Here is an 18,749-nt window from a genome sequence, read left to right on the forward strand (position 1 = left end):
GTACCTAATTCTCGAAAGACTGACAAAAATAACAGTTTTTATTTCTATCTATGATTGAAAGGACCAAGGTTTATGCAAAATAACCAATGTCAAATTCATCCAAGAAGTCAGAGAATAGCACCCAAGCAAAGCAATTCAACATGGCTATAACACAAACGCCCATCACAATACCAAATACGTTTATATCTCGCTACAAATTTACTTCAGCTGTCTATCGTGCCCAGTGAACACATACACACATTCACTCCATTAAGAGACCCCCTACATATATCGCACAACATTTCAAAGACATGTGACACCATAAAAATCATGGACCTTATAGCCTCAGGACCCAAGATACTTCCTTGGGGTACCCCTCTTTCCAGTTGATTTGGCAAAAGCGTTTAGCACAGTCACTCACTAATGGACGTGTATCGAAGGGGACGGTAGACGTGACCGGTTTTAAAAGGTACATAGGAGTATGTAAAGGCACAAAAAGTACTAATAGGTTTCCTATTATGGACTTTTGTATACTTGTAACATATCAAGATATTAGTTTGCCTGGCATTTTAAACGCTAATCTTCTGTTTTTATATTTTTACAGGCCGTCACGAGAAGACGGATCTCCTGATGACAAGCAATCAAAGCCACCACAGATATTTTGCTTATAAAATCTTCAGTTGTTTAAATAAAGTCATTCATTTGAATGTCATTGATAAGGAGGATAATGATGATGATGTTTTAGATTTTAGGCCTTAAAACAGATCTGATTTCAAAGAATTTAGATACAATGGCAATATGAACATAAGGCTGATTTTTCAGAAGCAAAACCGCAGCTAGAAAATTAAATTAAAAGAGAAAATACCACTTAATTACCTAATTTAGGTCTAAATGGCAAATTTTCTTAAAAACTAGGTCAGATTTTAAGGCAAGATATCTAAACTTGTGAAGATTGCGAATGAAATGTGTTAATTAGTGTTAATTTCCTTTGGCAGAACAAAGGCATCGTGTAAGGGTGTTAATTGTCGTTCTAATATACATCCTAAGTAACGTTAATACGTTCTAAACTCCAATGTGCATGTAAATGATTTTCTCTCGCCTATAGGAGTTTGTGATATTGACATAATGTGTGGAGCTCATATTCCGAATTTTGAAGGCAGAAATGGTAATTAGAAAAAGTACTATATTAGGTATAGGGTAGAACTGCCTCGTAGGTCGAGTATTCGTAAGTGCAACTGCCGGACAAGGAGTCTCGGGTTCGATTCCCGGGTCGAGCAAAGCACAGCTGGGCATTATTCGGTTTTTCAATTTTTTCTGGAATTTTGCCCAGTATATTGCAATAGGCTCATTCCCCATTACATGGGACTTATTCAAGACACTAACTTTTGCGTTGATCAATCTTTCAGAAACCTAGTTAATAGACGTACTCAGATTCGTTTAATCGATACTTAACCCAGTCCTTAGCAATTGTTTTCAGAACCAAATTGTTACTAAAGAATAGTTTCAATAATCATTAAATGTCTGTGAGGGTGGCAGTTTGTCTCATAATTTGAAAGTTGCGTAGTGTATCACACTACGGAACTTTCAGACCACACTCATTATCTTCAAACCTTAAACCCACATTTTTACGTACATACCTTAATAATGTATATGTTAACAAAACCCAAAGAAGTAAGTTTAAGTTAAAGTTTAACCCTTCCGCTGGCTTGGACGAAGTTACTTAACTTGTTGTTCTAAGTTAAAAATTGAAAACTTTAATGAACTTTTCTGTTATTTACTCGGGAGTTTAATAAATAATGTTACGGTTTTTATTATGTTTTTTTATGGTAAAAGCCGGTAAACGAGGTGATGGTAAGCAATCGCCGTCGCCCATGGACACCCGAAACACCAAAGGCGTTACAAATGCTTTGCCTCCCACTCACGTCTGTGCTTTTATGATTATTTCCTCGCCTATTCCTCAACACTGGACATGAATCGTTTAAACATTTTTATATTTTTGTCTACCACAAGAATCGAACTCGTGAGCCCTAGGTCAGCTGATCTTCATCAATTCTATTGCAATAGAGGACTTTACTCAGCGAATTTTGTTTCAACCAAGAATCCATATTAAATTAAAATTTGTCATTGCATCGACGGAATCGATCTTTCTTAGTTTAACAACCGCACTGACGACCACACCACCATTAAGACAACTCCTATCAGTGACGTCACACTACATATTACAATTATTACAAACACAATCAGAATTACACTTAAACCAACCATATTTACAGCGTCTCATAAAAACTTTTGTAGCTTTCACATACACATTTCAACCTCAACCCTATCCTTAAAGCCATACGATTGAAAATCCTTTACAATATTCCAGGATATCCTTCAACTAAATACAAAGTTAGTTTGCCGTCGTTATAGCTCTTATGTTAAGGTAATAAGGTTGAATTTCAAGTGTTTTATGTTGTTATAACTTTGTATGGATTAATAGGATATGTTGCGTAGTCAAATCACGAAGTAATAATGATCGTGGGATTGTCTAACACTATTGCTATGGAATGTTTATTATTTACTGGCAACACTGAGACTAAAATACTATTCATAATTATATCTAGCAACATTGGTAGGTAGTTAAATCTTCACGAAATAAATTAAACCTTAGTTAAGAATCATTTCTGCGGACTACCTAGCGAGTTACCGGAGCTCCGGCTCGAAAATTTTGATATGATGGTATCCAAAAAATCTTTAAATCGTGTTATTTTTCAAAACAAAGACGGTTACATTCGTATTCGTAGGTATGGGCAGGGTTGCTAACCCTTTGCGTTCTACGATCGTTACAAATCAGCTGTCAGCTTTGATGTAATTGATGCCAATTACTTCGCATTTAACCAAGTAATCAGTACAACACAACAATTCTCGTTGGTCGAGTGGTCGCAAGTGCGATTGCCGGACAAGGAGGCTTGGGTTCGATTCCCGGGTCGGGCAAAGTATTACTGGGCTTTTTTCGGTTTTTTGAAAATTTCTCAGTAGTAGTACGGAGCCTAGAATTGTGCGCAGTAGGTATATAGCAGTAAGCTCACCCCCTATTACATAGGACTTATAACACAAATGCAGTGTCGTAATGTGTACCTCTGCCTACCCCTTCGAAGAATCCGTAAACAAAAATGACACAACTAAGATAAGACAAAAAAAGACACTAAAAAACAAAAAATATACAGAACCATTGAAAGAGATAGTAATAAAAAAAATAATAAAAACCAGTATACATACATAATGAATGCGGAGGTGAATCAAGCCGAAATGTATTCTTTTGATATTTAAATATTCCACTAATGAAATGATCCCACGGGATTGGTCGGTTCGGTGTGTGCGTTCGATATTCGAACTTTTGACGGCTGTGCGATACCAGTATACACTGACCCCTGACTGCCTAGAAAGGTGTTATGAAGAGAGATCAAGGTAAACTGGATTTGTATAGTTACATGTGTAATCGTGTCCGAAAGTTTTTTGCAGCGCCGCCATTTTTGTTCCTTACGTGATTGATCGTTGTACGGATTTGTTTTGGTTGCTTAAGGAACTCTAATTTCTTAGTTTGATTTCTGAATATGTTTTTGCTGAAGCAGTGCTTTTTATGTAGTAAGAAATTCTGATGTGACATGTCGTGTTTTCAAACAATTTCCTTTTAATTTTGTCCTTATATACATCTACCTCTCTCACTTTATCAACATTTATTTAATTACCTCATAGCAGGTTTTAACTTGAACTGATACGACATTCAAACAAGAAGAAAACATATTCCATTTTAAAAGGCTGTGGCTCTTCTGGTGTTGTGAGTATCCATGGCGGCACTGATCGCTTACCATCAGGTGAACCGTCAGCTCGTTTGCCTCCTAATACACAAAAAAGCTACCTACCAAAATAGAGTATCTATGATTTAGTTCACCTTTTATACTAAAGTGCCTACTACAGAGGAAAATAGAATTTACAACCACGAAAATAAAGTACAAAGTTATTTACTAAGTTATTTTAGTCACAGAGACGTTATACAAAGTTTAAAATGATCACCCATCAAGAAAACAACCTCGGTAACTACAGCTTAACTGTTTCAATCATCTACGAGTCTAACTTCGAGCATCTCATAATCGAATCAATTCAAAACATAACTAGTAGTATCGCAATAACAACAGCAATTTCCACTGACTTCCATAGAACCACGTTTTCCAATTAAAAATGTATTAAAAACCAAATAAGAGTGTTTGTCTGTTTGTCGTCCGATCTCTAGCAATAAAAGTGTAGTTATTTGTTCATTTCTCTGTTTCTATAAAACAATAAAAGCTACGAACCGTTTATTGGAAGACTAGTTTTTTGTTGGTTCTGTTATTAAAATAGCATTTTTAATAAAAAAAATTAATTAAAATGTTACGCACGCACTAGGATTTTCTCCTGTGTCATGGATGCGTTTACAAACATACAAGTTCACATACACATGACACCCAGACCCGAAACAACAATTTGTGGATCACACAGAGTTGCTCCATGCGGGAATCGAACCCGTTACACGTTACGCGGCAGCCGGTTACCCAGCCACCGCGCCAACCGTGCAGTATTGTTTATGCAAAAGATAGTTCATTTATGGTATACGAATCGCATGATGGTAAGCAATCGCCGCCGCCCATGGACACCTGAAACACCAGAGGCGTTAAGTGCGTTGCCGGCCTTTTGGGGGTTAAGAATTTAAGGGTTGTTGGGGAATCGGGGATTGGGAAGATTGGGTCTGGTCTAAAAGCACTGCTGATAGTTTCTCAGTCAAAATATGTAAGCCTTTCTTTGGCTCTTATTGCAACCACGGCAAGAATAGAGTATAGTTTTAGTTGTCTTCTTTACCATAGCATTATTCATGTACCTACTTACAAAACTTGAGTTAGTGATGGCTTCCATAGAAATAGTTCTTACCTGTAAACAAAAAAAAAAAGGAATTTAAAACATATTATTATAATTAAAAGCAAACATTTCTAACTGCCGCACTCAGAGATTTTGTTCTGAAAACAATTGCTAAGGACTTGGGTAAGTAACCATTAAATGACTGAGTACAGGGGTAAGTATATTAAAGTAAGTTCTTGTTATTTTATAAACTAAACACTTTTGCATGGGTACCTAGTACCTACTAAAGGATAGATAATGCAATGAATAGTTTTCAAAATATTTTCTTTTCGTTTAATACGTAAAAGTGTCATAGGTCTAGTATTTGTAACTACCTACATCTTCCGAGCAAGTAGTCTCAGGATCTATTTCCGAGTTAAGCAAAATACCCACCGTTGATATTTTTCGATCTTGCGAGCCTCAAATTGACTGCACGGCCGGCGCACTGGCTGGGCAACTGGTTGCCGTGCAATCTGAAGCGGGTTCAATTCCCACACAACGCAATTCTAATCGAAAAAAAATCTGACCAGTACCTAAATAGTAACTCTTATTATGGTTTTTTAGCTTCAAAATTACATGGAGCCATTATAACACCCAGAAATCGAATTCACTTAACGTAATACCAACTCAGTGTTGTGTTTTAAAAAACCCCTGATGTTAATACCGTATAACATGAGGGTATTTGCATGTGACACGCCTGTTCGTATCCCGGTTACATAACTTTTCATAAATTTACACGAGCCGACGTGTTGTCGTATTCAATTTCAGATTTCAGTTACTTTATGAAAAGATTTTTGACTAAACTTAACATTAAGCCATTTATTTTTTTAAAGATTAGCAGTGCATAATAAACAATGAATGTTAACACGAACTTATCCATCAACTATATTTTGACTTCATGTACTTATCCAAAAAGAAAATAAAAAAATAGCTACTCAATACCACTTTGCTCGACTAGGGATTAGAACCTGAGACACCTTGTTGGCCGCAAGTGCGGCTTCAGGACAAGGCAACTCGGGTTCGATTCCCGCATCGAGAAAAGAATTACTGGTTTTTTTTTCGGTATTTCGAAAATTTCTCAGTGGTGGCACGGGGTCTAGAATTGTGCCCAGTATATGGCAGTAGGCTCATCCTCTATTACATGGGACTCATAACACAAATGGTGAAAAGTGGGTGTACATTGTACAGCGGCTTGCCGTAATGTGCACTTCTATCTACCCCTTCGGGGATAAAAGGTGTAACGTTGCAATACGTTGCAGGAACTTAGATTATTATGCCACTTCCCCTATTTTCAAGAAAATTGCAAGCTACATCAGTAGATAGGCCATCTCAACCATAACGACAGTTCCGCTCGTTTGGACCCAGTCAGACACCTGGGTTTCCACGTATCGAAGTGTGAAAGAGACCGAGCTATATTATGTGTATCACTGTCTCGCTTCAGTAAAACAATTGTTGGAGCTATCAGTTTTATAGTGTGCTAGGATTTTCAGTTAATTGTTGACTAGTAGAAGATGGTTTAAGTCCATCACCATTTTCCTAGCTACATGTTATTTATTTTGTTTTAGAATACAGGTCAAATGGGCAGACGGATCACCTGATAATAAGCGATCAGCGCCGCCAATGCATAGTAGGAAGAAAATCTAATTTATACATTTTCGTGAGCCTAGTAGGTATATCAACCATTATTAATGGATTCCAAAATCCATAAAAACTGAAATTCATTACCATTTATAATATAATCAGACAGCAATGTTAACAAATAAATAAAACAGTGATAGATGTAAAAAAAAACTTTTATTTTAAGTAATCAGAATCAAATGGTACAATCAAATATGATAAAGATATTCACAGTTACTCATTTGTTCTGTGGCACTAAAATACGATCACAAAATTTAAGATCACACTCTTTTCCATCGCATGCATCTAAATCAGCCTCACTAATACACCCATCATTTATTTTGTCCAAAAGATTATCCAGAACCAATTCCAGTTTCTGATCCTCATCAAACATCTGCATTTCTCTGTCTGCCATCTTTCTATCGTCCATTAACCATTTCAATAAACTATACCCAGAGAACTTCTCATAAATCATTTCTTGAAAAGTGGTCTTTGTAATTAAAGGTTTAGCATGTATGCTGGATGAACTGCTTAACTTGTCTGAGAGAAAGGACAGATCGAAGTACCCATTCAGTACAGGAGGACGTATAATCACCTCATGACCAGCAGCTTCCAAAGACGCAACAAATTTATAAGTAGACGGGTAGTGGCATTTGTATTTCTGTACTAAGGTATACAGTTCAGCACTATGTTGTTTGGGATCGTGAGGTATTCCATGTGCTTCCAACCACTTAATCATTTCATCTTTTCCACTATGAATGTTCGGAATCCAGTTCATTTTTTCTTCTGTATTCGATGGGAGTTGCACGACAAACACTGAGTTCGAAGGTATCCCATGAATTATAGTTTGGAGCCAATTTTCCATGGATAGTGTTTGGAAAGGTAAGGAGATGTCGATAAGGCCTGTTTGAGGGCACGCTGCCATAGTGATTTCAAGGGGCGCTTGGTATTTGATTATAGTTCTTTCAACATGGATGAGCACTCGATTATCACTCCTATATTGCAGCATACGTTGCAAATACTTCATCCTTTCCATGAATTGTTCAGATTTTTCTACTACGATATATTTCTTAGAGTTTGGAAGTCGTTTCCATATGAACCCGATGTAGTACAGGTCGGTTTCTAGATTCGATACAGAGTAGTCTTTGTACCGTGGTAACTTTAGTAAGGCTTGTATTATGGAATGCTTGTTAGGTATTTGTAGTTCGTTTACATAAAGATCAAAGATGATTCGTCTTACATCTTCGAAGCGCAGAGAAAATGCCGATGGGTCATATTTATGAGATGAAACTTGATCTGATAATAAGTACAAATCACTGAATGTCTTCTTTTTCTTATAGTTTAAAGCTTCTTCTACTATATCTTCTTTCACGCCTGTGTATTGGCTAATAATACTTTTCAGTCTATGTGTACCCGACACGGTGACATTGCCGTATGATTTTACTTTATCAACCAAATGCTTGGTTATTGCCAATCGGTCGCATATTTCATCGTGACGCTTTTGACTAATCTTCTTATTCATTTTCAAGTTCTGCAAAAGAGGGAGTACTGATTACCACGAGTTAAGTATGTACAATCCAGAGAAAATCTAGTTATTTTAAAGTAAAATACTACTAATACTGTACTTTACTGTAAGTAACTGATATATACATAATAAGATATTCAATTCAATTCAATTGGATACATACGATATAATTATTTAAGTACCTATAAGTTGTATAATGCAAGCATTTAATAATATTATGACACTCACTTTCCCATTATTACTATTCCCATACATAGAGTACATGAATGAATCTGATTTAAAACAAAAACAAATTCCAAAAATAAAATATGAGTGACTCAGGAATCGAAACCGAAACCTAAAGTTTACCTATCGCGCATACGACTACTATAGGTACCAATAACTGGAATTGTGGGCTTTCTCAACATGAGTAGGTATCTACATGTATAAAGTACGTCATCATGAACTACTAAGTACATACATATATAGAAAAAGGGGGGACAAATGCACGAGAAAGAGGAGGGTTGTATTCCTTTAAGTCTAGTATTGTCCAGAAACACTTTATTTCACTAGAAAACTCCATTCGTTCAACATAATCCGACAACAATGAACTAGTGCAAGCCGGATAAAACCGGTTTCAAAGCGGAAAAAACACACAAACTAAGATATTGCTTTAGCAGCTAAAATAACATTATAAAACTGTTAATATCGACAATACTGCAACTTAAAGTGAATAAACGGATGAAATTGTAATGAAATTCATGTTAAATTAGTGAATAATTACCTAATATTCTTTGGTACATCGACGTGCGGTCCAATCCTGATCACTTTGCGTACTGAATGAAGACGCGACGCGAGCGCTTGCGGTGCGGGGTGCGGGGAGGGGTGTACTGTGTTCGCACGGTTGACGGTTGCAAAGAGCGGGAAGAGAGGGATCGTGCATGCATTTTTAAATTATTATTTAGTTTTGTTTTATTTAACCTTTTCGCCGCCCAGCTATACTAAACACGATGTGTCGCCGTACGCCAACGTATAAATGTATAACAAATGTATAGTACGAAAGTAGGGATGGCGGTAACATCATGTCGATAATGAAAAAAAATATGTGTAAATTTAAATTGGTACTCAAATTTACTATTAAAAATACAAACTGTTAAATTATAATGGTAATTTGTTTTATTTTATGAAAATTTATACTAAGAAAAATGGGTATGCGTTATCGGAGATGAAGATACATGCATAGAGTTGCTAGAGATAATAATAATAATTCGTAACATTAGCCACTTCACTATTCATTTCATAACGTAGTCTGTTTACTTCATATCAAGTCATTGGCGTTCATAGCACGATAAATTTCGTAAGGAATAGAGTTGTCTATGCTTTTCTTTCTTTCTATAGAGTTTGGTTTGCTTTTGGTTTTAGTTTACATTTAAAATTAGGAACATTGTTTGTAGTGATTAAAAGTGGCAACATATGTGTAGTTTTGGAAATGGATGGTAACTATTTTAATATATTATCGTCCTCTTCTGATGTGCTTTCCTATTCAACATCAAGGTCAGAATCAGGTTCCACACCTTCTAACAGCCGCAACAACTCATCCGAATCATATTCGGTCATTTTGCACTGCACTGGGAAAGAAAAATGTGCGTGCACGCGTCGCCCGGCACTATGACACAATGACCTTGACGCCTATGCGCTTACGACGTCACAGGTTTACTTCTATTGAAGTTGACGGCGCTAGTGTCACTCGACATCATGCCATTACGTAGAGATGGGTCTAGCAATATCGAAAACCCTCAGTACATAATAATTAATTTCAATGAAATGATTTGATAGGTAGATGTACATTAATTTTGAAACGCATTGTAATACGTTATTTATACTGACCGGAATTTCTTTTTATTCATAGAATTCAAAAAACGATTCGATGGAAAAGAAAACAAATATTATAGTAAATAAAGATTCTAATGAATGCAACTTTCGCGTCACATCACTGGCCTACTTGATATGAAGTCGTTGGCGTGCGGGACATAAAATTATTTGAAACCTTTTTTGTTTTACCTTTTTAAAACAGAAAATAGTCTGTTTTGCATGAGAAAAAATAGTTCGTCGTGTCCATATTACAAAATTACAAAGAAACAAATGTTTTATGTATCGTAAATGTATTTCTTATAGTAGGTAGATACAATGAACTTCTATAGAAGTAGTGGCGTGGACGGCACGAAAATCCTGAACTTCTATAGAAGTTGTTGGCGGCGAAAAGGTTAAAAAAATATTTGTTTCTATTCAGTTAATAAGTTGTTTTTCTTAAGAAGGGTGCATAACCGGTCTTCTATTCTAACTTTTGCATCTACATAGTTTATAATAATACCTACAGTCCAACATACTTAATCTAAAATTGATCTTTATCGTGCGATGGCTTTCCGACTATCGATACATCGCATACTTAATTCACAGCTTAGTTTCAGTTGAAACAGCCACACGGTTTCACAGCTTAGCTATTACATCTTCGTAGCATAGCTGCATAAGCACCCTAATATCCTATTATTATGACAATAACCCTCTTTGCTTAACACGAAAAAAAAACTACCCAAAAATAGACGTTTAATCCAAAAACCATTACCGATCCCATTCCTTATTAAAGAGGCACATTGTCCATTTATTTTTCTCTTTAATCATAGAGGTTAAAGAGGTCAAGGGTAGTCCTGGAGGACCGAATCGGTAGACCCTCATCAAATATAGAGTGGGCAGGAAATTTCGAGCGAACTAAGTTAGTGGCTAATTGAAACCCTTGGCAGGTAACTTTTAGGAAGAGACCACTAATTATTTAGTTCTAGTAAGTAATTAAATATATTTTTCTGGATAGCTAAGTATCAAAATGACCCGCCTATAACAGAGACAACTGTTTATAACAATGTAAACATGTGCAGAACTAATATTATTATGTTATCGGCGTACTACTACCTAACTGTTTGACGAGGAACTCGACTAGTCAGCGCTCTCACAATCGCCGCGTTCTGTCGGAATGCTACTCATGAATATGAGCCTCTAGCATGACTTGAAACTAGTCGAGTTCCTCGTCAAACAGTTACATGAGTAAGCCGATAGCATAATCATTAATTTAGTATGTCTCACGAAAGTTATAATTAAATTATGTGCAGAACTTACTGATTCATACTAAGTAAATCCAGGGATTATATGTAAGCATAAAAACAAACGAAATCCATTAAAAAAATAACTTTTATTGACAATATAAGTAGGTAGTTAACAAACAAGGAATTGAGGAAGACAAAATCAAGATACTTAATAAAATAATACTAAATAACAACTATTCCGAATCAGAGTCATCCGACGGAGAATCAATATTCGCTATTCGTTCTGGAGTTAATATAGATTTAATCCGTGCACCTTTAATTTCATTTATGAATTCATCGACTGATGAATCCATTGCCAAAATAGATTGTTCTTCTTTAATTATGGCTGCCCAAGCTTCATGTGGAGAACAAGTCTCAAATATATTACCAATGTTTTCTATTACAACCTCTTTGTCCAAACTCGTTTCATTAACAAAATTGACTTTCATATTCAAATCCACCATATCTGAATAATACGTTGCTGGAGTCAATTTTCTAATACAATTCGGTATCCTCAATACAGTGTGACCATTCGCCTTGAGTACAGCATCTACTGCATACATCTTCTCTGTTAAATCAGTATACTTTTGAATCAGCTCATGCAGCGTCAATTTGGTCATCTCTGCATCGTAAGGCACGTTGAAATAATCAAGCCATTTGCACAAATCTCGTTTCGTGCTCTCCGAAGTTGGTACTTTTATAATCTCTTCACTATGATGCTTATCGTAGCTCAGTACAACAACGCTGGGTCTCCCTACAGCAATCAGAAATACTTGGTTTATCCAATCGAGGAACACTTTCTCTGTGAAACCTTCAACATACTGCAAACAGTCAGAACCAGCCTCGGAGACAGCAAAAAGAATTCGTTGATAAGTTTCCAAACGTTCGTCATTCTTCAATACTGCGTTGCTTTCTTTTAAAGTTACTAGTCTTCCCTTAGAATTAAAAGTAGCGTGATCTATGAAGAATATTTGTTTATTTTCTGCCCTGTAACGCGCCATATTCTGCAGGTACAAGTACCTCTCAAAACGTGCTTCAGTACATTCTATAACCACCAAATCGCCACCGAAACCTGGTATCCACATAAAATCATTCTTATATAACCATTTTCTAAAATCACCTATGTCCATATAAACAGGTATATTCTTCGCGTTTAACGCCCAAAACAGTTGCTCAGTTGTAAGTAATTTGAATTTTATGCAATTTTCAGCCCAGGTTTTGTAAACTATTGATCGATCTAATGAAATTGGTTCTATTAAATCGGAATCAAACAAATATAATTGACGTAAGTTTTCTGGGTGTAAACCAGTAACTTCATAGATAGTATTTTTCGTAAATGTAAACTTTTTCGGCTTGTGTCTTATTTGTTTGGCGAGACGTCTTATAATACGTAGCTTTTCTGGAGCACTTCTTGGTATTATTTCTTGTTTATTCGAAGTGTGCTTGCTTGAGCCAGGTGTAGGGTTGTCCGCCATTTTGTTCACGGGAGCACAGACAATAACACACGTGTAGCAACAACTGTATGCGCGGCGCAACTGGTCGAGTCGAAGCCGACCCGAGCCGAGCGAACGACGCGGCGTCGTGCGCGGGTGAAAGAGACAGAGCGATGCGCGAGTGAAAGAGACAGAACGATGCGCGATATTTCGTTAAATGAACATGAACAAATTAGTGTGCGATTTTATTTTGCACCTGTAAGTATAATAATACGTTGAACCCCAATGAAATTAAATAAGTAGTAAGTACCTATATTATAAAGTAATAAATACCAATACAAATTTGACTAAGCCTACACAAAATAACGATTTCCTGTTTGTTTTGTTGTAATATTGTTCTAACTGACTCCGCTTGGGGCAACGAGCAAATGGTTCGCATTTGTTAAATGTAATAAGGGCCCTCGGATAATAGATTATAGATTACTTCAATTAATAATTGCAGTGCCTTGAAGCGAGATTCAGTGAAGTAAAAATAAGGAAGATACCTAATCATAGTAATTATTAAAGTTACTGTTTACAAACTGATTTCGATTAAGATCTATATTTATTACTTACTTACTGATAAAATATTTAATTTACTACTCATCTATTATTCGTATAATAAATATATAATACTTTTTTTTACTATAAATACCTACATAAGTCATTATTATTTGGCAGTTCGTAAAAAACTGCCATTTATTATCTGTGGTTAATGAAATTGTTTCGTTTTAGATTGATTTATAAATACCTAAATGTTTTGACGCGAGTTTAGTTATTTAAAAAAATACGACAAATTGTTAATTTAATGTCCGAATATCTTAAAATATCTTGTAGATTTTTTATTTCCTTACGGAAACAAATACTTTCGAAGATATATTGATTTGAACTATCGCGTCACTTCTAAGTACATTCTATACGTAGAAATGACGTATTCACTTCCCTTCCTTGACACGGGAATCGAACCCGAGACCCTTTACTAGGCAGCCACACTAACAAATCGACAAACGACGAAGTTAATAAAAATCGTTCTATTACAATATGTTAACACATTTTGTCATCTTATCTACTAAATATTGTACAATAATTTTGCGTATAGAGAATGGCCATGACCCGACGAGCAGAGGGGCGGGGCTTTAGTTCGTTCGGGTAGCTTCGTGAATCATCGGGAGCGCTCGGCAAACTTCGGCCCGTCCGAGCGATTAGCGTCGAAACGAAACGGGTTGAAGAATGCGCTTGATCATAAATTCGTAATTTCTAATAAAGTATGTTTTTTATTTACCTATTATATAATTTTATTAGGTATTTACTTGTTTTTAGGTAAGTAAATAGGTAAATAGTAAAAATAATTAACAGAACAATGCATTTCCTTTCTAACCTCAAATATCAGTACTAGAATCGGACACAAAACAATTTTATTTTAAGCTTAAAATTAACCAATGGAATACCGAAACGAAACATTAACATGGCCATAGAATTTTGAACCTTAACACTCAAACATAAAGTCCAATTTCCTTTGTTACAAAAAATCTGATGAATGTACCTTGATTGCGGTCCAGACTCGCAGTTCGTAGTTTTTAATTAACCGGACGGCAGGAGATTGTATATCGGTTCGATTCCCGAGTAATGTAAAGCACAATCGATCGTACTAACGTTGCGTTGTTTTAATTAGTACTGGAATAATGGAATAATGTTTCTAAGGATGAGATTTTACGATTTGCGTATGCGCATCCTTGCTTTATAATAGGTAAGCAGTAAGTAGCATTAGTACTAGATAGGTATTAAGCATTTAGGCACATTGCATGCCTGCAATGGATAGTAAGAAAGGTTTCAAGTTCAATTTTCGAATTGAAAAAAAGCTGTACCTACTAAGTCAATATTAGGGTTCCGTTTACCCCTACGGCCTACCCCCAAAAGGCTGGTAACGCACTTGTAACGCCTTTGGTGTTTCAAGTGTCCATGGACGGCGCGGCGGCGATTGCTTACCATCAGGTGATCCGTCCGCTCGTTTACCAACTTATACCATAAAAAACGGTAATATTATTTATTCTTCCCCGAGTAAATAACAGAAAAGTTCATTAAAGTTTTCAATTTTTAACTTAGAACAACAAGTTAACTAACAAAAATGAGAATTTGGGAAGTCGGTTCCATTTCCCATATTTTTCCTTCCTACATTACAATTGTAAATAATATATGATAAAAAAACCTTAAGTAGATATATTATATCGTGGCACGTGTCAATATTACATTAAATATGCCACATTGGTTATATTTGACTAAATAAATCTCGGTTAGCCAGCCGTTATTAAATGGTGAGGGTGGGTTATGAATACTGTGACCAAATATTTGGGAGTACTGTGGATGTTCCTGATTAGGTTAATTTTTGTCGAAGTTCACGATTGGATAATGTTTGTATAGAGTGTGATTTGAAGTTCATTGAACTATGATTAAGAAATATTGAAACTATTGTTGGTTTGTTAGGTTTAATAAGTGTAATGTCACCTGAAATCATTTATTACTATTAAACCATATACTTAGTTACTTTTGAAATGTCCATAAATAAGGAAATAAATAATAGTATGTCAGTCTGTACGTCAGTGATGCCAGGTTCTCAGTGAGCGACAGTCAAGTTAGGGTTAATACTATAAGTATAATAAACATTTTTAAAATATTTCGCTGGTACATAATAAGACACATCTTCCAACTATAGCATAGAGAATAATAAAAACATATTCATGTTTAATTTACGAAACGAAACCATTTATCATTTATCCTAAATCCGATCAAATTATCCGACCAATTGACGAATCCATGGTCACAATAGTCATAAGGATATTTTTGCAAGGGGGAGACTGGTCTCATTTGCTTTACGAATGTGGATTTGACTTAATATTACCATGATAAAACCATTCCACATGACTTACTGCCGCACTCACAGACATTTAATGATTACTTAAACTATTCCTTAGTAACGATTTTGTATTGGAAACAATTGCTTAGGACTGGGTTAAGTAACCATTAAATGAGAAGTAACCATTAGACGCCATTTTGAATAATACGGATAAATTCAGTTCATATCACATCAACAGCCTATAAGTGGCCACTGCTGACCAAAGACCTATTCTCGCACGGAGGTTTGAGCATTAATCACCACGCTTGCTCAATGCGGGTTGGCGATTTCAAACTTATAAGTAATTTGAAATTATAAGCCCAGCTTTACTTTAACCGTTAATCAGTGGTGTCTAAATAATCATAGAAAGTACATATAAGTTGGAAAAAGTCACATTGGTACGAGTAATTTTCGTTGGTAAGTTCCAAACCAATCGCAGCGCTTTATGATAAACTCAAACGATTGCGATTTTAACCTATCTATGAGGTAAACCCTCCCTCTTACTCTTTTATAGAGGAGGTTCCTAATTCACCAGTGGACTATCACAGTCTATGATGAAGAAACCAGTTCTATAACCATCCGAAACCCTTCACAATCCCATTACCAGCATCCTGTCAACAAACCTGAAAGTCTAACTTTTCTAACTGCGTCTAACACATTTAGTAAACTCCCTGTAACTTGGAGAAGACTGGCCCGTGACGTCACCCACCACAATTGGATGTGTCAATGTCTGGAGTTCAGGAACTGAGATTATCTTAGTGAAATGACATCGTTAAAGGTAACTGGGTTTTACGTGGTACAGTGATGTCGTTAAAAAGTATGGTTAAGGGTTAAGGGTTAAAAAGTTTGATAAAAAATGGGAGAAAAAGTTTTATGTGGATAAAAATGCCTTGGTTTCTACAACTTAACGAGTGATGGGGTGTAGGGTGGAATTTCTATGGCGCAAAAATTTTTTTCGGCGTAAAGTTTTTGGTAATAGACGGTCAATGGTACTAAGCATTAGTATAACAATATTATGAAAAAATCTAAATTAAATAACCTAAGTACAATGATAGATTATAACGACACTAATATTATAAATGTTAAAGTTTGTATGTTTGGATGTTTGTCCGTCAATCACGCTGAAAATATTGAACGGATTTTGATGAAATCGGGTATACAGACAGGGCACAGCTAGCTTAGCACAGCTCAGCTCATAAGCTGACTTGGGTGATAGGATATCTTTTTATCCCACGGGAATGCGGGCAAAGCCGCTTGCAGAAGCTAGTATTAAATAATCTTTAATAAGTCAGTTTTTATTTCGATAACTTGGGCAAAGCCGCATAAATGAGTACCGTCAGTAAAACATACTACACAATAAGTTGTTAATTCTATATCAAAAAGTAAAGAAAATCTCAGAAAACCAACCAAAAACCATATTCCCAGATCTTACACGTAACGTAATTAATGTGCAAATAAATAAGTTATACTCTAACTTGAAGATACGGCCAGTCAACACACGGTCCCCGAAGCCTATCTCCGGCCGTGATTAAGTTACAAATTAGAGCCCTAACATCAGCCTCGGTCCCTAGTGAGAACTGGTCGTTAGGCGTTTGACATTAACACGTGGTCGAACTTATGTATTTGGTATTTTTTGTCGAAAATTTCGATATTCGATTACAACTTTACAAAGCTTGCTTATGCTGAAATCATGGGGTTATAAGTACAAAGTACTTTTCGCATTTCTAGATTCAATTGTGAAAAGGACAATGCTCAAAATGTAAAGAGCATAAACCTAGAATCGATTATTGTTTTGACCAAAACTAATGTATTTCTGACCTCTTGCTTATGTCCATGTATGATTTAAATTAAATCTATGTTTTTTTTTCGACTTATACATATGTACTTTCTAAGCATATTTAGACACCACTGACAAACGGTGAAGGAAAACATCGTAAGAAAACCAAGGTTTATAATCTGTTGATGTTGATGATCAATAAATATCCCAATACCTATCAGACTCAAATCTCTCCGTTATTGAGTAGGTACCTACTACACTAAGTGACGGAGGCTAGTCTCAAAATAGACTTGTTTGGACAGGTTCTCACCGAAGTGTCGGATGCGGATCTCGAGTGAAATGCCTAGGTAAATACAAATCCTAACCTACGTCCGATGTTTGCCTGAAATAGAAATCTGAAGTTAGGGTAATAAATCATAGACGGCTACTGCTAGTACCTAGGTAAGGGTGAATGTCCCTATGATGTATGACCTATAAGAGTTAGATTACGATTTTAGAAGTTTGACATACCATTTTTTTGAAATAGTCACATTTTTTTTAAATGACTTCTCGCGCCTTGTCTGAGGCTAGAGGGACTCCAGACACCATACCACTCGTGCAGTCAAAAATAAAATTGAGGTTTTCAATAGGTACCGAAAAATTCAACAATCTGATTTGGCAAGCCAGTAAATCGAACCTAAAACCTGTCAGACTCGCGACGGATTGAACCACCACATACTTAGTTCATTTCAAAAACCTTTTTGTCTTGATGTCATTTGATTTGTCAATGCATTACACAGCCTCACACTATTTCGGAAGTTCTTGAGATATTATATTTTCTAATTCAATGATTACAAAATCTAATTATATTTCCTCGATATATGACTTAGGAATCGGTTACAAACAGCAACCAATCTTATTTACCTCTCATTACATGGCAACTAACAGAGTTTACTACTTAGATCAGATTACATATCTAATTATTTCCTAGAATACCACATTCAAGACAAACTGTGTATTTACCTGATCAAAGGAATTCTTTCACCATAACATTATACTTATATACCTCTAACAGGAAAAAAACAACCCTACCTACACAACTATACATACCTACCTACATGAACATACACTTCAAGTTATAAAAACCAGTATAAACTGACCGTTGACTACGTAGAAAGGTCTAACAAAGCGAGACCTTAATAAACTGGTCATGTATAACTCGACAAGCAACCGCACACATACAAGTAAACAAAAAAAAAATTGAACACCATTACTACACCACTACATGCGCATAATTTTACCTGAAAAAATACGAACACATTTTTACCTGAGGTTCTTCAAAGTGATATAGGTAGTAGAGCCTAGCTATTTGCTCGCGGTTTCGCTTGTGGGGGGAAAATAACTATATTTACATATAGGTAGGTAGTTGTTACACGTGGTTTCGCCCGTTGGGCAAGGACATAGATATGCAAGACGTTTTATATGT

General features: G+C 35.9%; 3 protein-coding genes across 4 annotated transcripts in view; all 3 read right to left on the reverse strand.

Moving 5' to 3' along the window:
• Nucleotides 1–18,749, reverse strand: part of LOC118280755 (uncharacterized) — a 597,023-nt gene that overhangs the window by 227,947 nt on the left and 350,327 nt on the right. The window lies entirely within an intron of this gene.
• On the reverse strand, nt 6,733–8,844 carry LOC118280756 (uncharacterized). Its single transcript, XM_035601128.2, has 2 exons — nt 8,796–8,844; nt 6,733–8,038 (listed from the first exon to the last, which is right to left on the reverse strand). Exon 2 carries the CDS (start codon nt 8,027–8,029, stop codon nt 6,746–6,748), a length of 1,284 nt encoding a protein of 427 aa, XP_035457021.2. The 5' UTR covers nt 8,030–8,038; nt 8,796–8,844; the 3' UTR covers nt 6,733–6,745.
• Nucleotides 11,234–12,680, reverse strand: LOC126911614 (uncharacterized). Its single transcript, XM_050699640.1, has one exon. The coding sequence runs from the start codon at nt 12,618–12,620 to the stop codon at nt 11,340–11,342; it is 1,281 nt and encodes a 426-aa protein (XP_050555597.1). The 5' UTR covers nt 12,621–12,680; the 3' UTR covers nt 11,234–11,339.

Source organism: Spodoptera frugiperda, chromosome 16 (genome assembly GCF_023101765.2).
Source record: "Spodoptera frugiperda isolate SF20-4 chromosome 16, AGI-APGP_CSIRO_Sfru_2.0, whole genome shotgun sequence".
NCBI lineage: Eukaryota > Metazoa > Arthropoda > Insecta > Lepidoptera > Noctuidae > Spodoptera > Spodoptera frugiperda.

What these genes read in the sequence shown, in the direction of transcription:
- LOC118280756 (XM_035601128.2), bottom strand. Translation starts at nt 8,029, where the DNA reads ATGAATAAGAAGATTAGTCAAAAGCGTCACGATGAAATATGCGACCGA.
- LOC126911614 (XM_050699640.1), bottom strand. Translation starts at nt 12,620, where the DNA reads ATGGCGGACAACCCTACACCTGGCTCAAGCAAGCACACTTCGAATAAA.